This window comes from Prionailurus bengalensis, chromosome A2 (assembly GCF_016509475.1).
Source record: "Prionailurus bengalensis isolate Pbe53 chromosome A2, Fcat_Pben_1.1_paternal_pri, whole genome shotgun sequence".
Lineage (NCBI taxonomy): Eukaryota > Metazoa > Chordata > Mammalia > Carnivora > Felidae > Prionailurus > Prionailurus bengalensis.
The window spans coordinates 46,577,292-46,598,571 of NC_057348.1; the positions used below are offsets into that span (position 1 = coordinate 46,577,292).

At 40.6% G+C, this 21,280-nt stretch overlaps 1 protein-coding gene across 6 annotated transcripts in view; it reads left to right on the forward strand.

Moving 5' to 3' along the window:
- ITPR1 (inositol 1,4,5-trisphosphate receptor type 1) overlaps positions 1 to 21,280 on the forward strand; it is a 328,207-nt gene that overhangs the window by 203,596 nt on the left and 103,331 nt on the right. For 2 of the 6 annotated variants that reach the window (XM_043587979.1, XM_043587981.1), the window contains 5 exons: positions 4,245 to 4,277; positions 11,974 to 12,009; positions 13,152 to 13,202; positions 18,558 to 18,690; positions 20,695 to 20,885. In XM_043587979.1, the coding sequence (XP_043443914.1) occupies positions 4,245 to 4,277; positions 11,974 to 12,009; positions 13,152 to 13,202; positions 18,558 to 18,690; positions 20,695 to 20,885 (444 nt within the window). The remainder of the gene's footprint in view (positions 1 to 4,244; positions 4,278 to 11,973; positions 12,010 to 13,151; positions 13,203 to 18,557; positions 18,691 to 20,694; positions 20,886 to 21,280) is intronic. The other 4 variants (XM_043587980.1, XM_043587984.1, XM_043587982.1 and 1 more) reach the window with 2 other exon arrangements.

Sequence of the window (21,280 nt, forward strand, 5' to 3'; positions counted from 1 at the left end):
CCATAACCAGTTATGAATATATTTGTAGCTTTGGGGGCATAAAACTTGATTTTCAAAGGTTGAGACCAGTTTTCTCTCTTTTAGAGTATCTGTTCATCTCTGTGACTGAGATTTTTATAGTAAACTTGGTGTCTCTACTCCCACAAATGTTACAAGTTGTGATTATATTTCCGTTTCTCTGAAGTTTTCTTTTTTATACCATAGAAAGTAGAAAATCTAGGAGTCGAATCTGTTGCTTGGCAGCCAAGTACGTCAGGGTCTTTGGGCTGTGTGGAAGGTATGCTTCCCCACTGGCTTTCCCTGCCTGTTGGTGCTAACTGGGAGAACATCATTACAGACCACGGGAGATACTGGATCTGAAATGTTGTAAAATTGTCTGTTATAAAGCTCATGGAAAATGTTAAAGCCTGGGGATTTAAGAGGGCAGTAGGTGGAGGTTGTTAGGAAAAAGTAAATAGTTGAGAAGAGCTTCTTAGACCCTGGCTCACATTCTTTTTTCAGCTGGTGAAGAAATTAGCCATACCCAGGCAGAGAGGCTTAAAGGAAAGATGGCATGTCTTTCCAGTCTGGTTGGGGGCTGTCATCCCCCTTTATGAAAGTGAAAATACTGCAGGCAAATGTGGGAAATGCCATGCAACCAAGGAAGACATTCCAGAAACCCATGGTAGTCAACAGTTTCAATGCCTATAGCACATACTTAGAATGCTTCTGGCCCTATGCTTTGTGGGAAAATGCTTCTTAACCCTTCACATTAATGGAACTAAAAAGAGTGGGGGGGGGGAGGACGTTAAACTATTTCTGTTTCTTCCGATCCAATAGTGAGTATTAAATTTGTCCTATTTTATTAAGGCTGTTGAAAATGGTTTTGATGTTCTGCTGGCTGTCCCTATTTGAGTAAAGATGCATGACGTAGGGGCAGGCCAGCTCTTTCAAGGGTGGAAGGAACCCAGAGCCAAAGAACTAACCTTTCTCAGGCAAACCAGTTGGCTTTAGTTGATAAAATAAATGAGGTGTTCTTTGGACTGGATGCTCAGGGCACAAGGGCAAGTGTGAAGTCATTTCCGTCTTCCTGGCCCAGTTTTCCTATTAGTTGTCTCTTAAGTGGAATTTGTCCCATGACTACTACCCTTCTGGGATGTGCAGAATTGTTCTGCCTCTCTGCCTTGTCCTGAGTCTTCATGGCCATAGTCTGATCTGGCATTGCTTTGTCCAGCCCTCCGTCCACACACAAGGAGGCCATAGCAGAGAGCTGAAGTGACCTCCCAAGGTCACATGGCTAATGTGTGACAGGATCAAGACTGAAAGCCAGGGTCTTGAATCCTGTCCTTTCCTCCCACCCCCAACATGGTTTCCACCATGTTTGTGTGCCAAGTTTTCTTCTAAGCCATAATCCTTAAAGATCATGAGAAATAGATGTCTTTATTCATCTCTACATTTTCTTTTTTTTATTTTTCAAAAACATTTTTAAAATTTTTATTGTTGAGACACGATACTCAACGATACTACTGAGCACGAGTAGGGGAGGGGCAGAGAAAGAGGGAGGCAACAGAATCTGAAACAGGCTTCAGGCTCTGAGCCATCAGCACAGAGTCCCACGTGGGGCTTGAACCCATGAACCATGAGATCATGACCGGAGCCGAAGTCGGACGCTTAACTGACTAAGCCACCAAGGTGCCCTCATCTCTACATTTTCATTCAACGTTTAGGATTATCAAGGTCACAGATAAAAATGAAAGATGAGGTCATGATTATTCTGTTAAAAAACATTGAAACATTGGTGTGTTTATATGGATCTACTTGTCTGAAAAGAAAGCCATTGAGTACTGCCACCCATATATTACTGGATACGCTAAAACATAACAGAATCACTGTAACACCAACTTAAATTTTTTTAATGCCATATGTACCCATTAGTGTCCTAAAGTATGTCTTAAATAAAAATAACATTCTTTGGCTTCTTATGTGCCAGCCACTATACTAAGCGTCTCTTACCATTTGTCAGATCAGCCTCAGGAATATCATTATTGTTATTAACTATTCTTGGGGAAGAAAACTTAGGCTCAGAAAGTTTCAGAAACTTGCCTAGGGTCACACAGCTAATAATGGGGGAACCAGGAATTCAAACTGAGGCAAACACCGTGACTTCAGAGTCCTTGCTCTTCTCCACTGTATCATTTGTGATTGACACCATTTGAAGTTCTCCCACAAGTTTAAATTTCAATTATGTTACATCACATAAAGTGACCTGAGGCAGTGACCCTGACTGTGCTGCACGTAGCAGGACTTAAATATCTAATCTTCAGCTCAGTTCTGACTTCTCACCTGTTGAAAACAGTCTCCACTTGATGCCATCTTGCTTTACAAATTATGATTGTCTCAGAGTCATCCAAAACCTGTGGTTTCGCTTAGGTCCCAAAAGAAAGCATCCAATCGGTGAGTAGTCAGTGGTCAGTCCTCTTGTCTTGGTCAGCTCACTGAGAAGTGCCTGTCCAAGAATTGTCACCTATGATGCTAAGCTCAGGACTGCTAGAAGATTGTCAAAAGATTTAATCATGATCATTTAGGAATAAAAAAAAAAATCATCTTTATTATGTCTCTAAAATGCTAAGGACCAGCAATGAGTATTTGTCTCATAGAGTGGTAAATATAAAATACATATGAAAAACGATAACCAAAATAATGTTGGAGTGTGTTTTTGTATGGTGCCTACAATGACTTGCTATCCTGTGTATTCAAAATTAATGAACTTTAAAATCATATCAGGACTTTACCACCACTCTTTGTATGCAATGCCTACTGAATTCTGCTTTTAATCCACAAATTAAACAATGTCTTTATTTAAAAAAACAACAAAAAACTTCATATGGCTAAACATCTCTAAAATTTAATCTGAATCTCTCTTTAACTCAAAGAACATCTAAAAGCCCCCTAGACCCATATGCCCCTAGAACATATGTTGTATGTTACATACTGGCTCCTCTGTAGTCTACTGTAGGTTCAAAGAGCTTGAAAAGAAATTCAGAGGCCAAGAATTAATTTGAAAGGGTATCTCAGAATTTATTTAAAATCTGTTTTCTTGAGGTGCCTGTGTGGCTCAAAGGGTTAAACGTCCGACTCTTGATTTTGGCTCAGGTCATGATCTCAGTTTGTGAGATTGAGCCCCAAGTTGGTCTCTGTGCTGACAACATGGAACCTGCTTGGGATTCTCTCTTCCCTCCCTCCGTCTCTCCCTCTCTCCTCACTGTCCTCACTCTCTCAAAATCAATAAATAAACATTTAAAAAAAATTTTGTCTTCTGATAGTAGTAGCTCTTTTACTACCAGAGAGTTTTTGACCTCAAGTAATGTCAGGGTTTTCATTTCCTATTAATTGGCAGAACCTGTTAATTTACTAATGCTTCTTTTGTCTAGGTGAATAAAGTATTTCAGGATTTCTAATAGGAACTTAAATTTGCAAATGTATTATTAGTGAACCATAATATAAATAACTTGAGGGTCATCTCCCCCATTAAGCACAATTGTGATTAATGCTCTAGTTGTTTTCTTTTTCTTGAACCTGATGCTAATAAGTCACTTACTTATTAACTAATATCACTTGCGTTGGCTCTAATCATCTATGGGGGAAAACATTTCTTTTTTAATAATCAACAGTAACCAGGATATGGAGCTTCTAGTCTTAGGATATGTCGGCTGGCCTGCCCCTACATCATTTCATATTTGCTGAAATTGAACCTGGTTCTGATTTAGCCCAAATGCAGTTTAGGCCCCAGATCCCCCCTGAATGGTAAAATGAATGGAAAGAATGAATTTTCTCCTTAGCTGAGTTGATCACCTGTAGTCTTTGGCTCTCCTCTTTCCCATCCTCTTCTGAAAGATTGTGGTTCTTGATTGGGCAGTTTGCCCTTGCTCCCAGCTCAGTGCAAGTTTTCACCTTGCAGGGGAGAGAGAAGGTGCGCCTCTGAGCTCTTAGTTAAGTGACCTGCCAGGTTTGCTCTCTGGCATGTGAACACGGTGGGGCAGCATCCTGCCCGTCTGTTCCTGAGCAGTGGGGTTGAGAGCAGATGTCACTGTGAGCTGTTGTAGTTAGTGCCCCTGGTGCCTGCACCCCTTTGGAGGGTCACCATGTAACAGTGCTTCACCGTGGGGTACTCAGCGCTAAGAACACGCTGACGAAGTTTCTAATGCTTCGCTTGCTCTTGTTTCCTAACGTTTCCTTCTTTTTCTCCCCCTTTTTTTCTTTTCCAGCTAATTTCCATTGATGAATTGGATAATGCTGAGGTCCTAATTTCATTTTTTTTTTTTTTAAATGTCCCATGGTGATGTTTCCATGACATCCTTCCAGTGAACACTGTGGTCTGTTCCTTAGTCTTTGCAGTGTCTAGTATCTGACTTTTGTGTAGTGTGCCTTCTGGGCGTGAGTTGAGTCCTTTGTGTCTGTGTTAGCATTTCCCATGAGTTTGTTTGCCATTTGTCCTTGGAGATCCCATCTGAGTCTAGATAAAGATTTTCTAAACTGTGATAAGATTTCCGTCATTCACTGTTTAGAATCTCAACCGAATTTGTGGTTGATGCTGGTTATTAACCTATTCCTAAACTCAGTGTTGATATTCATAAAGAGCTTTCCTATCTGCACATAGAGCACCAATACAAAAAGAAATAACTGCATTCATATAGTTTGAAAGTAGTAAAAGGAGAAAAAAAAACAACACTGTTTTCTTGGTCCCCATGTTGGAAGGTATTGAGTGTGAGGGGGTCCTAAAAATTTCTGCCAGAGTGCATTGTGAATTCCAAAATACACATTGAGACTTTCCAGCTACAGACTTGAAATGGGATTAGGAATGTATTATTACCATGGCTTTACATCTTGGAAAAATACCTACAGGTCAAGAAATATAATTGTCATCTGATGGTTTCTATACTTAAGTATCAAATTAGTTTTACTTACCCAGAATTATCCTGGGGACCAATGAGTAGTCATTTTGTTTGGGATTTGGGGATCTCTGAAATATTTTTTGTTTGGTGAATATTTTCAGCATTTCCTGCCGTATATTTAGGTTGCAATAAACATTTGGTAAATGGTACTAGAATGTATTAATTTGGGAATTAAAGTATATAAATGAAGGAGTTTAATTACTTGGCAAATTGAGCACCCTGGAAAATTTTATTAGACTTTTAAAAATCACTTAACTGGTCTACTTTTTTAGATACCTATTATTTCTTTTGACAGGCTAATTAACTCCTTATTTTTGGGTAGGATAGAGCTACCAGATAGAATATGTTGTCTATTCTAATATCCACTACCATCGTTTCAAAAATATTAAGAGATGTTTCAGATGTATGTAGGGAGAGTTTGAATTACAGACTTAAAGCAAGTGATGATGAATTTCACCGTGTTCCTGCAGGAATGGAGCTCAGAGAGGTTAAGTGACTGGACTTAGCTCACACAGCCAGATAGGCTAAATGGAGGCTAGCACACTGCCGCCTCAGCCCCTCACCTGGTGTGTTTGCTTCTGTGCCACAGTAAACTCTGTATGCAGAGACTTTTCCTTATATTAATCCCTCATGAACCCAGGAGGAGGCCATACCCTCTGGGATGAATAGAAGGGGAGAAAAACAAAAGGCTGTGTGGTGGGTTAATTAATAACTTTACCCCATAGATATTTTTGCCATTTCCGTCTGGTTTATTCTCTTCCTGGTGTGCCCCTGAAAAATACCTAATGCTGACTTAGCGTGTCAGCACCTTTTGTTACTCGTCTTTCTACCTGGTATTATAAATGTCTCACTGATTTGAACTCTTAAATACTGAAGTTGTATTTCTACTTGCTTAAGTACAAATGAAGTCAGAAAAGAAGATCTTCCTTCATCGGAGTCTGCAATGTTATTAATATACTGTTTTGCACCATAGTAATCATTTGATGTGTTTGCTTGCTCAAGATAGGACTTGGGTATCCTGGCTGGGAGTTTATTGCTTGCTTATGGAAAGATTCCACAGTTGGAGCAGGTGTGTTTATAATTATACTCTAGGAAATAGAATACTGTCTGTTTATAAAAGAAGAATGTTCTGGCAGCCGCTTGGATTCTTTGAAAATTCCCTGAGGAAGCAACTGTGGATCCCCTCTTCGTTGTTACCCCTGGCAACCGTCAGAGCCCTGGGACACCAACACTCTGTCCCCAGTCCCTTAGGCTGTTGGATCTGGTCCTCTAAGCAGAGATGTCTGATTGGCCTTTATCATCAATGGCTGTTCTGGAAACCACCACTGCTCCTGCAGCTTCTACTCTACCCGGCCTTTTGTCAGTGTGTGCTGGTGGAAGCCTGCAGCACACAGCTGGAGTTCTACGGAAGCTTAATGAGAGAGTTCATGCTGGCCCAGGATACAGACAAGGCATCACACCTAACTTGGAAACCACTGTTCCATTCTAAACATGGTGGGGAATCGCCCCCGGAATAGTGTAAGACATATGTAGTAATCTCATGATACCCTGACTGGGGAAGGGCCACTGCCCTTTGATGATAGAGGCCACTTGGGCATCTCAAGGAAGGAGATGTGCTATGAACGACTCGTAAAAACAAAAAAACAAAACAAAAAAAAAACCAACACAGCGCCTCTGTGTCTCTGTCAGTGCTCTGAGAAAACAGGGTGAAATGAGGTCAGAGTCATGGAGTCCCTACAAGGAAAGGGCATGGTATGGGGCCTTCCCAGCTGTCTTGTAGAACAAAATTTCATTTGAAACTAAGAAAAGAGAAGGTTTCTTCCTTCCTTTTCTTTTCTCATTCCTTTTCTTTTCCCTTTTCTTTCTTCTTTCCCTTTTCTTTCTTTCTTTCTTTCTTTCTTTCTTTCTTTCTTTCTTTCTTTCTTTCTTTCTGGCAAATAAACAGGCACAGTCTTCATCCCCCTGATTTTACCTTTTCTTTGGGGTGTTGGTTGAGAGGTATAGATTGGGTGAAGGAGAAAAGGAAACACCATACTTGAGTTCCTTCAGCTCACTCTTAAAGTTTATAGTTTGATGAATTGTTATATATGTATACACATACTTCAAGGTAGTAGAGATTTCCATCACCCTCAGAAAGTTCTCCTGTCTACCCATTCTTGGCTTTCAATGGACACTAATGATGCCAACAACACTGAGTTATATGAGTAACATTTGAGTGCCTGTTACATTCCAGGCACAGTGCAAGGGGATATGAATATGGTGATGCCCTCACATAAGCACAGCGTCTGCCCTTCTGAAGTACACAGTCCTGTGGGGGAGACGGGCAGTGGTTAAAATTAATGTTCAGTGACAACTGTCAACTATGAGAATTGCTAGCATGAAGAAGTACACGGACTCATGAGAACATAGAGTTTGGGAACGTCTACCTGAGCAGGGAGGTCTTGTAAGAGCTTAGGTCAGGTAGCAACAAGTGGGTAGCACCAGCAGGTGATCGTGTAAGTCACCTTTCTAAAGTGTAAAGTGCTGTGCTAACTGACCAGATGATTGCGATCAAATACTCCAACTTGAGGTGGAGGCCATGGGCAGAACAGTAATCCACCTCATTTTCGCGTATGTGTCTATGAAAGGAAACAGTGTGTTTAGATAAGTATGTGCTATAGCTCAGTGGAACATGCTGCGTTTCTTCGTATTCAAGATGTGATCCCCATGTAATCACTGTCACTTGGACCCATGGAATCTGCAGAGCCACCTGTGCCAGCTTGGGCTTCCTGCATCACAACAGAAGAGCTAGAGTGGCATGCCCACTTGTTCAGGGTGGCTGCAGCCCGCTAACATCAGCCCTCAGCTTACCCCACTTTGAGCTGCTTCTGCAAGCAAAGGATGCCACCAACGGAGAATTTTGTAAGATTCACTTGGGGTGGGGGGGGGGTGGGGGAGAAGAGAAGAGAAGAGAAACCGAAGAATTATTAAATTTCACCTTCAGGGGGCGTTCTCATGACGTCCAACCCAGGGTGGAGGTGTCCTACTTTTTTACATTGCTGTGAACTGCTGGGTTGGGCACCTGCCAACATTCAGGCGGCAGTTACATAAGAGCTTCTTTTTTTCCTGGAATTTAGGCTCACTGCTGATGTGTGACCTTCAGCAGCAATTGCCAATAAATGCAGTGGGGCTGTTTACTGTTAGACACTAGCAACCATAGAGCAAGCAAGCTCAATTCAGAGCATACAGAAGCTGTTGCAGAAATCTCTGGATGATTTGAGGTTTTTTGGTGTTTTTTTTTTTTTTTGGTAGCTTTTTTTTTTTTTTTTAATATCATGACATTATTCCACAATGACTGGAATTGTATAATTAAATCAGATGTGTTTTTTAAAAATGAATTTATCTGAGTTCCGATGAATGTGTTCTATAAAGTAAAGGTGAAACTGTCATTGGGACTAAATGATTTTTACTTCTTTGTTTCTAAAAACAAATACTATTAATAAAGGGCATTGTGTGATGGTTTTAAATTGTTCTGGTAAAATGCTTAGGTAACCTATGTCAGCTCAATTTTCTTTAAAGCTCTCTGGTCTCTTAAGGTGGGTTTGCATACGCTCATGAAGGACAGGTTCCTGCAAACATATTTGCAAGCCTGTTCACTGTTGGCTGCTTGGTTGGTTTGCCCCTTTGAGGTTTTGAGTGGGTGAAGAGGAACCAGAGGCTGATTCAGGGGTACTGGAGTTCATACATTCCCTTTGATGTGCTGATAATGAGGATCATAATACGCTTGTATTTCTTAAACTGTATTCAGTTTCTACTAGGGATGGTCCATGGAAAAAGACTTCATCTTTCAAAGGAAAATTCTAGAAACCTATGGTTAATAGGATGATTTATGTTGATGGCAGCGGAAAAAAAAAGGTTTGGTTTTGTTTTTTTTACAAGGCTGTGGTCTCTGCTAGTCTGTTGGAGGCATACATGAAATGTATGTATGTATGTGAACGGATAGTCTTGTACATACACCGGAAATAGGTGTATAGTCTAGGAAGACTAAGAGCTGGTTTTTTTTTTTTTTTTTTAAGATGAGAAGGTATGATTTCCTTCATTTATAGTAGAACTTCATCCTTTTATAAAGTGCTAGGTACATCGCATATTGAAAGTGAGCATGCCAGTGTCTTAGAAGCACATAGGTAGTTACCACTCAAGGACCATAGTTATGATGCCTTGATTTGTGGCCTCATCCAAGGACACTTGGGATTCAGTGACTTGAGATTGATTTTGAATTTGTCTTTCAAAGCCAATCATTTGAAATCTATTTTAGTTTAAATTAGTTTAAATTTTGCTGACCTTGTCTAAAAGCAACGGGAAGACTTAAGATGAGAGAAATAAGAATAGGCAGTAGGGCGCAGTAGTGGGTTTCCAAGTTCAAAACCACACAGCATCAGACTGTTGTGCATCATCTGCTGGTTCGGGAGGCTTTGCCTTGATTGAAGATGTCAGCACCTGAATATAGTGACTGATCCTGGGAATAGGGTGGGAAAGACCAGACTTGTCCGAATTCAGACATGACCATTTTCTTTCTCTCAGCATCCTTCCTTAACATTGAGGATGATGCTTCATGTAAAAAAAAAATAATTTTATAATGAAAATGTGCTGAGAAAAATAACCTCATGCATTTACTAAACATTATCAATTGCTTTTGGTAATTATGTAGCTGTTATCTTATTTGAACAATGTAGCTTATTAGGAATATGCTTCTATTTTTCAAAATTTCAAGTAATTGCCGTGAAGTAACCTCATCCTCAAGGAAATAGAACTGAAATCCTCTTGGAGGAAGTGCTGGCAAAGGCCGTTGGAGTTCTGTTGTTGTTGTTGTTGTTGTTTTTTACCAAATTATATGCCACGTATAGTTTGGCCTTTGCCATGCCTGAACTCATTTTATGTCCTAGCAAGTTGTCTTATTTAGGGGACTGGCTCTTAAATATAATGAAATGAAGTTTACTAAAAATACACCAACGATTGTTTAATGTTTTAACTGGAGGAAACCCTAAAGAATATGTGCTCCAGTCTCCTTGACTGCAGGTCAGGACATGGAGGCCCAGAGAAGTTCAGTGACTGGCTCAGGTTCACATAAAGCCGGTGCCTGGATGACCTTCTGGACACATGACCCTGTGCAGCACGTTGGGTGTTTCTATTCTGTTTCATGAACGGATAGCATTAAAAAGGTGTCCTTCTGTTTACATAATGATTCCCAAGGCTGCACAGCATCCTTTGTTGTCTCAAAAGGCTTCATGAAATGTTCAAGGAGAAAAGATAATTTTAATGTCATTTTTATCTTGGAAATTAATTGCAAAACAAGCATGACAGTGGTCTAAGGAAGCAGTGGACTAACTGTACAATCATAAAGCTTATCAGAGGCCACTGATGCCTGAGTGATTAAGAAATAGCCATATACTCCCTTTGAGCATACTAAACGTACTCACGATGCTTCTTCGGACACAGAGATGTCAGACAGGAAAATTGACAAAACTGAACCAAACCCCACCACTTCCAGGTTCTCTCTTCTTCATTTCCTTTAACTTTTGTTTGGATTGGGAAAATGAGCAAGACGGTAGCTCTGGGGAGTTCCTCCAGTAAACCCATGCCTAGAATTCTATTGTTCTAATCATACAGGATCACTATAAAAGGATATGTTAGTGAGAATGTAGCCAGAGATGACATGTTTTTCCATTGATACCTCCAACTGCTCTAAAATGTATGGGCCATTACCTTAATTCTCCTTTTTCTTCTGTGTCCCTTTCGCACTGAGATAGCAAAAATGTTTACACAATTTTAATTCTTTAGCCTAAAGCATACCAAATAAAACAATAAAGTGTTTTCTTGGGTTGTGATATTATTTATGTCTCGAAAAGACCTATAACTGACCTGGCCATACTTTCTTCCGTCTGTCCTGCCACTCTGTGTATCCCCACCCCAGCAGGAAGCTCAGTGCTCTGGAGATACATTTTTTCCTTCCCCTGAGGTTAGGGGAGTTGTGCTCATGTCTCAAAATTCTTCTGTCCATTATTGAGTGAGCAGCCCTCTCTATATGTCCGCACTGTCCCTGGAGAATTGCTTTAATCTCTGTACTTAAAGAGATCTCCTATATTTTTTTTCATTTTACCTGTTGAGAATAGAAAACAAGATACATCATGATGTTGTATAATAACATTCTCACATCAGAAACATCGTTTCCATCTGGGGGATCAAACCAAGGGGGTGGGTAGCATTGAGCTGGATTGAGACACCACCAGACTTCACAGGAATAGTCCTTCTGTGCTTTCAACACATCCCCTGGCTCACCACCAAACAGCCACAACCGAGCCTCAGTACGGGTGTGCTATGTCACTGGAGCACTGCTAAGGCAGGCCAAGGTCACTCCCTTGCAGCAGGAGCCTTGGCCTCATTCCATAGTCCCAAACTGCACCTTGAACCAGCCAGCCGTGCCCTGTGCGTGACTTTGGTCCAGGGAGGTCTGGGTGGGGTCTGGCAGTTACATCTGACATCACTTCCCTGCTTGGAGCACGTGCCCTGTGGAGGACAGATTGGTGGTGCTGTCTTTGGCAACCTTTGGACCCCTGGAAAGGAGACTGCCCCCGAGACCTCTGTTGTCATTACCCACCTGTTCCTCCCTCCCTGCACCTTTGCGGATAGCCCTGGAATAGCTTTTCCTCTCTTGATGATCAAAACACAGGTGTGCAGCGGTTCTTTGTTTGGCATCCTTTTTTTTTTTTTTTTTTTTTTAAATACAGATTTCCTCCTTGGTCATTAGTAGTCTTTCGTTTCTTTGCTCATTTTAAATAAATTTCCCTATCTCGGGCCAATTGTTCTTCCAGCATGACCACATTTAATCCAATTTAAGAGAGAAATGATCTCCCTGCCTCGGTTGCTGAAGATGTGGTATAGCCAGGTCACCTCATCTTTGATCTTGCCTTCTGTGTTTTGTCCTTGAGTGTTGGTCTCTGGACTTCTTTGTACCCCACGAGATTCAAGTGCCATAACTAACATGATTTGTTTTACTCCCAACTAGCTACCACAAGCTCCGGATTCTGAGAACTCCACAGAGGTGTGTGTTGCTTACCTATATTTGCAATGACAGCAAATATGGGTGCTTCTCAGTTGTCCTGGTTGAGTGTCTGAGTTGTTGTGGGGGAATTTCTGTCCTGGTGGTAGATACAGGAGGGAAGTCCTCTAGCTGGGCTGGGAACTGATGGTTTCTGTAACTGAGGTGGCTCTCTCTGTAGAAAGAATGTTCTGAGTTGCTGGAGGTAAACCAAAGTGTCCCTCCAGGTGAGGAGATAGGGCTCTGTGAAGGCTTTCACACAAAACTGTCTCCCTCTTGAAATGTTCTTTTGAGAGACTCTGGAATGTCAAGACCTTTCTCTTGTTACACAAAATAAATCCTGGGTTCTGTGCAGAGATGATGCACATTTGAAGTTCTGGATATTAATGTGTAGTTTTGGTGAAAGCTGCTAATATAGTCAGTTTCACATTGCACTCTTTCTCTTCTTCTTGCTAACTAATCTTGTTAAATGAGGAACTAGAATTAATTAAGGCATCTAAAGTCTTAGAGATGCTTTCTGGGGCGGCATATTTCTAACTATGAAAATTTACTTTCAGAAACTATTCTAAAACCACAGTAGGGTAAAGCATGAATGAAGTGCACTATATTTAAAAAAAAAAGTCTAATGAAGATCTTAAAAATGAAACCGATTACCAGGTAGCTGAGTTGCAATGTGGATGCTCTGTAATGATCAGTCTCTAATAGGCTGATCAGAGCACGTCACTCTTAGCAGCTTGGATTAGAATGCTGTGTACTGGTGGGTCGGGGAGAGCCAAGGTGCCATGTATGTGTCTGTTCAGAAGTGTGTGCATTGATGTTCTTATGCATGTGCCACGCAGTTAATGCATGTATGAATTGTGAGGACCTGCCCTGTTATGTAAAAGTACATAATATAACATATGGCAAAAAAGTCATAAGTCTGCTCACTTTAAACAGTGCATCCGGGTTGGGGACAGGACAATTGTTCAGCATTCAAAGTAATCGAGCATTAATATGTGTCTGGGAAAATTTTTTTAAGGGCCTATAATCCTTTTGTGTAACTCTTTGCTCAGTCTGAGCTCTTGGTGTGTTTCATTTGTGACTGATACTGAAGATGGTCATGTCTGCCTAGTGTTGTACTTAAAATGGAATTTCTGCATGCTTAGCAGGAACTTGAACCGAGTCCCCCCCTGAGGCAACTGGAAGACCATAAAAGGGTACGTAGTCTTGGATGTTGGGAGCTAATGACCATAACACCTCCCTCAGCCATACACTATAATTTAAAGACGGCTTTTGTTGGTGTTGATATTCTTAAAGTGCTAACTGGCTCAGGACCAGTCACAGCCATTTGTATCAATGAGGGTAACTGGAGAGTCTCCCTCTTACCTACCTATAGGACCAGTCTCAAATAATGACCAGCAAGCTAATAAGTTTTTTGTGACCTCTTTTCTTTTTCTGTAGTGGCTTTCTAGTTAGGTGAAGTCATAAATATTTTTTTGTAAGTCATTGATGATCATTATGGGTAATTTATAATAAAGTATAGTGAAAAACTTGATAATTGTACTACTCAGCTATAAAAACAGCTAACGATATATTTATTCTGCCCATTTTTTACACAGATGTGAATGTGTGCCCTTGAGCATTTTCACTGTCCTTGGGATTAGTCTAAGTGTACAACTTGTGTACCTTTTGTCATTCAATATTATATATGGTCATTTTCTTTGAAAGTCTTTGAACGTTAATAGCTGTCTAAAGTTCCACAAATAAGCAAGTAGTCTGTCATTTTATCCCTTTGATGAAGAAATGAAATGTGTACAACTTTGGATAGATTCCTAGAAGGGGCACTCTTAGGCTAAAGGATAGACACTTTCTTAAGGTGCTGATTATGCATTGCCAAACCATTTTCTACAAGGCCTGTATACATCATTAGCATGCTGACCAATTCATGTTATTCATGTTTGGAAGATAAGCAGATATCCTGGGCTTCTGAGTACTTATCATATACCAGTGACTGTGCTAAGCCTTGTACATACGTTAACTCATCAGTTTCTATCAATGCTGACCTTAACCCAGTGACACGGCCTTCATCCCCATTTCACGCATTAGGAAACTGAGTCATAGGCAGGTAAAGTACTTTACTCAAAGTCATGGAGTTAGAACACAAGCAGTTATTGCAAAGATTGCCTTGGAATTGTGGTCATCAGTGTCCGGAGGGCTTAGGCCTGAGATCAGGGGGCAGCCTGGTGCACCTTTGCTCTGCTCACACGATCCAGCCCCTGCCCAGTCCCACTTTGTCCCAAATTCTTTCCACTCTTCTGCGATAATTTCTCAGGCTATGACCAAAGAATAGCTCCCAGAGAGTTGGCATTCAACCCTTCCTCTCCAGCATCCTGGATCTCTTGCAGTTCATTGAGCGAGGGCCCCTTGCATTCCTGTGTTTTCTGTCCTTGCCTGTCCTCTAAGAATTACTATGGGCCTTAGAAGTAGCTGGTAAGGCCATACAGGTGTCCCTTACACCCTGGGTTCCCAGGGGGCACACTGTTGAATGCTGCGCAAGCATGTCAGCTTTAGAATTAAAAACAAGTTCAGGTCTCCCTTTGCCAAGTCCTAGCAGTGTCATTTGGGCCTCAGTTTCTTCTGCTGTAAAATGAGGCCATTAATAGGCTCTACTCCCTTAGGACTGTTCTGCTGGGGTGTGCACGTGAAGCACTTAGCACAATGGCTGCACTATGACAAGGGTTGCTAACTGCTGTAGTTACCTTCCAGCTTGAAACACTTCAGTGATTCGGTATACACTAGTAACAAAAGGCAGGTATGTTAAAATCAAGGCACTACCTTAATGCTGACTAAGATGTGAAAGGCCCACCACTCATGTGCGAGGGTGATCTTTCCTGCAGCACATGATTTTTAAGTGCCTGGAACCTGGGAAGCCAAAAAGTTACTTTTTCTCTCCTGTGTAAATGGCAATGTTAACTCCTTAGTGCCTTGTTCGACACTTGGCTATATTTCCACCTGTCCTTAGCCACTAGTCTGAGAGAAATGAAACTTGTGTGAGCAAACTGCAAGGCAGGAGCTTGGTTTCATTACTCTACATCACTGGTCTACCATTTTTACGGTTTTAAAATCACACTTCCTGCAAAAGAAGCTCTTGGCCTTTGCCTTTACTCAATCTTAGGTAATAATGTGTGTGTGGAGTTACTTACCAAGACAAACATCTGATACTTGTTTGTATACTACAGGTGTGAACTGCTGGGAAAAAAAATTACTCTTATTTTTTAAAAAGGGCTGCGTGGCCAAATATTAAAACTGAAGAAGTAAGGTTATTTGGGGAATTTGGGGGGTTTTGTTGTTGTTGTTGTTGTTGTTTTTCCTTTTCTGCAGTCAGGTTTCTGAGCCTAGTACTCTGAACAGTTTTGTGCTCTTGAGTAATTTATATCACGATGATTAGGAAGGCTTTTTCTCTGCGGATTTTAATTTTTCCTAAATTAAACCACTGGCTCAGAAAACAGAATTTTTCTTCAACCTAAGTTTTTACACTAGGGATTTGCATAACTTTTTATAATGTTGTCCATTTTCTTTTTTCCTTTTTACCTAAAATTATCAATCTTTATTCTTTCAGAAAAAGGAATAAATCTCAACTTGTTAAAAAAGAAAAGAAAAAAGGCAAATCCCACATGCTCTGTGGGTTTTTTTTCCCTTGCAGCTTAAACTTGTGTGTGTGTGTGTGTGTGTGTGTGTGTGTGTGTGTGTGTTTGTGGAGAGAAGGTGAGGTGAATATGTGCCAAAAACCTTATAATTAAAAGGGAGAAAAAATAAAAGTTCGTAGGGTAGAATGTACGTGTGTGTGTTTTTCCATAATTAGCACATTTCATGATATTCTCTTATGGGGAAAAATGTACCATTTGATGCATCAGTTGCTATGGTAACTGCCAGGGTTTTTCTGTGGAAAGAGAGACAAAATGGTAATGTGAGATCCCTCTGTAACTTCAGTTGGCGTCCAAGCTGCATAAATGTGAAGTTCCTGTTCCTGGAGTCCACGTGTTCCCAGATGGCATGTGCTCCTTTCTTCACCTCCTGCTTGCTTGATTACAAACTGACCATAGTCTTGCTAATTCCCCTCGAACTCAGAAGTGGAAAATCTGAGTCTCTCCTTCCTTAAGTGGGATTATAGTGCAAACACTGTGGTTGACAGTTGCTTAAAGATGCGTGTTTGTCAGTTGGTCACAATCGCCCTGCTTGTGACTTGACCATTCCACCCTACGATCCTCCAGATGCTTTTGCCAGGATGGCTATATTGGCTGTCTTCTGTGATTGCAGCTCTTAGGTCTCAACTCCGTTGTCAACCTCCCAGTCCTTGTGCTGCCCAAAGGGATCCAGTTAGAGACTTGGGGTGGTTTACTGTCAACCATTCCCTATTGTGGAAATTCAGTCTGTATGTTACTGAAAGAAAATCAAATAGATACATCATTATGTTGAAAAAAAAAAGAAATCATGTTCAGTCTCCTGTTACCTCCAATGTGGAGTTAACCTTTTCTTTCTCTTTTTCTTTTTGAGTAGGCTTTTTTGAACTATCCTTTGAAATTTATATTTCTCTTATGAAGTCAGCCTTTCAGTAGTATTGACATTTTAACAATATTTATTCTTCCAGTCCAGGAGCATGGAATGTTTTTCCATTTTTTTGTGTCTTACTCAATTTCCTTCATAAAAAAAAAAAAAATGAAGTCACCCTTTCAAATCACCATGCTCTCAGTGACTGCTTTGGAGAGTATCGATGTGTTTGTACTGGTCCTGGAGACGTAAACAGCAGCAGAGCTAAACCTTTATAACAAAAATGTGGTTTTCTAAGCCACTAAAGACTACTGTACCAAATGCAGTCCATTTAAAAAGTACGTGAAAATCTCAGAAATAACTTCCCCATCGAAAGCAACTCTTGGAATTTTGTATTTACAGTTGTTCAAGGTGGGAAACAAGTCTTATGAGCTAATAGAAGCACCATTCTTTGCTGAACTACGATGAGAGACATTTGTGGGTGGAATGGATAGAAGAAAATAGAGATTTTTTCCATTTCCTGAGCTTTGAGTTAAGAATCAGTACTGCCCACCCCCTCCTCTCCTGTTTATCCCATCCCAGTTTGTCCCTGGGGTCTTTGACCAACCGCATGAATTGAGAAGAAAAATTTGGCAGTGTAGCCCTAAGACCTTACGTGATTTTGGCGCTGAATTAAGGAGTTTTCTTCCTTTCTCCTTGGTTCCCTGGTCCCATCTCCCTCTGGCCCCCAGCCTCTCTGCTACTCTCAGGGACCTTCCTGGCCTCCTGTCTGCTCCATCCCATCTTATTTTGCAGACACCCTACTTGAAGTCTCCAGACCTATTCTTGGAGCTAATTAACAAATCACTTTAAATTCTACTGGCTCATGTTACCGTTGCAGGTCTCTTCAGAAGAACTCTTGAGCCTCTATTTTAGACACCTGCTATATTTCAGCACGCCTTCTCTCTGCTAGACTTCTCACTTACCCCTCCTGATGATGTGCCAGAGGAACTCCAGGCCTTACTACTTTGTCCCTGGGAAAGAGCGTGGGGGAGAACCATACAGCCTCTGACTTTCAGAAGCTTCCAGACTGGGAGGTGTCCTGGGAGTCACTTAGCATAACTGAAAGTGGAATAGAGCTGAGAATAAAATCCTGCTGCTCTGTGCCGCTTTGCCAATGTCCCCGCAGTGTTAGAGAACAAATCACAGTTTTATTTATTTATTTTTTTGGTTGGAGTTGTGTGAAAGAGATGTTATGTCTTCTGTCCAAGATTCTTTTGATGGTTATATTTTTAAAACATTTTATTGCAGAAATGTTCAAATACATACGAGAAGAATCAGAAAACTTTTAAGAAGCTGCATGCATAACTCGGCTTCAACAACCATCAACTCCTTGCTGCTCTTGTCTCATTTATATCCCTACCTATTCCCTTCCCTTGTTATTTCAAAGCAAATGTCAAATGTCGTTTCATCTATGGTGCTTATTTTTTGAATGACGTATCTGATATCTGCCACTTATTTTCCATAGCATTTTTCTTCACCACTTGACCCATTGACTGTTTCTATTAGAAAGGCTTATGTTCAGCTTATCATATCATTATGCAGTATTACTTTTATGTCTTAGTATTCTCTTACAGTCTTATGAATAACTCTGTGCCTGGAGTAACATTTTTATATTGCTATGTGAAAGGTGACCTGTAAAAGTCTCTTTTTGTCTGAATTTTATTGGCTTACTCCAAGGGATTTTTTTGTTTTTGTTATTGTTAGTTACCTTTCAAAATTAATGTTCTGTATTTATCACCGTGAGAGAGAGTACTTGAGATATTTAGTATTCTAGATTGCTGCTTTTTTTTAATGATGTGGTTTCCTGAGAAAATATTGAAGAAGTTAACTTTACAGTTTCCAAATGCTTTTATTAATAATTTATTTTTTCACTGAGTGAAACTGAGCCAATTATAACTGAGTACCTCTGTGTTTTTTGAATATTAGTAGCTTAGTTATGCATTGAATTCAGAACCTGATTTCATTATCCTGTTTGAATTAAGGGTGAGGCGCTCAGGCAAATTTTGGTCAACCGTTACTATGGAAACATCAGACCTTCAGGAAGAAGAGAAAGCCTCACCAGCTTTGGCAATGGCCCGCTGTCACCAGGAGGACCCAGCAAGCCTGGGGGAGGAGGTAGGCTGTGTTGTGTGCTAATTAGCTGCACGTGTGAATTGAGTGTGCCACGTAAAAGCTACATGTTTCTACTTAACAGGTTGAAACTCTGACAGATGAATTTGGGTTGCCAGTGTGTTTTCTAGCAATTCGTTTTGTTTTTGGTCTACCATCAAAGTGATAGCTAAAAATATTTCCCTGCAATTAGGTATTGGCTAAGACTCTTGCCCCTCTTTCCAGTACAGCAACCCTCTTGGTGATTTTTGAATGACTCAAGGAACTTGATTTCACTGCCTGTTTTCTTGTGGTCATTAGAAATCATTCTTACCATTAAATAACAATGACGTTAGCAGCAAGGATGGCAAAAGCTCACATTTATGTTATAAATGAGTGCCGGGGCTCTCCTAAGTGTTCTACGTTCTTATTTGCTCCTCCGAGTTCTTCATTCTATGGTGGGTAGTGTTGCTGTCCCTTTTTAACAGAGAAATTGGAAGCTTCTTAGTGACTGGCCTATAATTTGAACCTTGATAGAGCTAATTCTAATGCCTATGCTGTAATCCTCCCAAACTCTTAAGAGAGTTTTTCTCCCCACTACAAAAAAAAAAAAAAAAAAAAAAAAAAAGTCCAGAATTGCATAAAAGTAAATCCTTAAAGATGTTACAAAACATAGTAAGCACAATTACAGGTAAAAGTTGCAAGTACATTGAACTCATTGGGGGTGTTGATTTGAGTTTGGGGTGGGAGCTCATTGCTTGAAGCACAAATGTGACTTGTCTGATTCCCTATCTCTAATGAAGACTGTTATGGACTGCAGATTCTGTAAGTAGCACCAAGATATTTGGTGATTAATAAAGTTATCCTAGCAATTTCTGGGAAAGAACCTTGAGTTTCTCTCCAGATAAAAACTTGAAACATATCTGCTCGCTTCATGAGGTTGAGCAGCTTCGGTGACGACACACTTCTCAGACCATTTCAGGAACAGGACCTTCTCATTTCATCTGAAAGTTCCCAGGGATTCTCAAGCAGAAGTTCCTCACATAACATCTCAAAACGATTTCACTTTATTTTCTGTAGTGGGGTCACTCCACAAATATGAGGCCTGGGGAGGCATTATGAGGGTGTTTGGGTGTTTAGAAACTGCTTTAAAAAGCTGTAAAAGAGAAGATCAGCAACCCAATTTGTACTCTGCACTATGGATGTAATGGATCCAGATAGTCAAGACAAGCAGTGTAAAGGAGGTGGCATTTGAATTGAGGTCTGCAGGGAAGGACTGATGGCTGATTTTCTTTTTTCTGAAATTAATCAGTCCATGTCCCCATGTACATTAATGTTTCAGTTATTGCCAATAATAGTGCCAGTCAAGTTCATAAATAGGCATTTTCTAAGCACAGTTGGAATCCATTCCACTAAGTGACATAGGCCATGTATTCTTAAGTTTATTCATGTCATCTCAAGCTCAGTATGGATGGGAATTTCATTTGTTTTCTCCACTCTCCTATCCCCAGCTCTTGGCTCCATGCCAAGCATGGAGTAACTATTGATTGAATGAATGAACAGGTAAATTACGGGAAAGAATGAGTCTGGGGTTAGCTAAGGCAGGTTTGTTAGAAACAGGGCTAAAGTGAATGTTACAGTCTTAATTTTCTTAGGAGTGTTCTAAGACATGTATAAGTTTGATTTATCTCTTGAACTCAAACTAGTTCTTGATAATTCTGCACTAAGTCACTGTGTTTTAATGCTAGGGAGAGTCTTGACTGGATGGCTTTGGGTCTCTTGCTGGAAATATATCCTTCTTCATCTTACCTGCCTACGTTCAGTTACCATCTCTGCTACTCACACTTGAAGACAAGTGACTTCACCTCTGTGCTAATAATTAGTACCTTCCTTGTGGGTTTTTTTTAAGAAGGTTGAAGGAGATAATACTGTTACAATGTTTAGTGCATCAAGTGTTGGTCCATAGTAGGTATGCAATACACGTTTGCTGCTCTGATTGTGGTTAATAAGAACAATATTCCATCTTCCTAGCGGGAGGCTCTGGGTCCAGCTCCACAAGCAGGGGTGAGATGAGCCTGGCTGAGGTTCAGTGCCACCTCGACAAGGAGGGTGCCTCTAATCTGGTCATTGACCTCATAATGAACGCGTCCAGTGACCGAGTGTTTCATGAAAGCATTCTCCTGGCCATTGCCCTTCTGGAAGGAGGCAACACCACTATACAGGTAAGAAGGCAGCTTGGTTTCTGTGTGGCATCCCCACTGAGCAGGAAGAGAATCTGTTCTGGGAGCCAGGCACCTAGGTGATGCCAAGATCTTCTACAATGGAACCCTCGTTCTTAGAGTACAAAATTCTGTTCTTCTGAAAAACGAATTCTACCAGTATCTTCCTTGGTCATTCAGTCATAGTTTAGACTTGGTTTCAAAACACAAGTCACATTTGAAAATGATAAACTGCTAAGGATGTATGAAGAAAATTGGTCCAAGATCTGAGGCATGGTAGGATGTCCATAAATGTTTGTTCAATGAATGATTGAATGAAGTGTATTTACTTTTTTTATCCAAGATCATAGAGGATCCCATCAGAGGATGACTAAAAAAGAGTTTAGACTGTGTGTGCT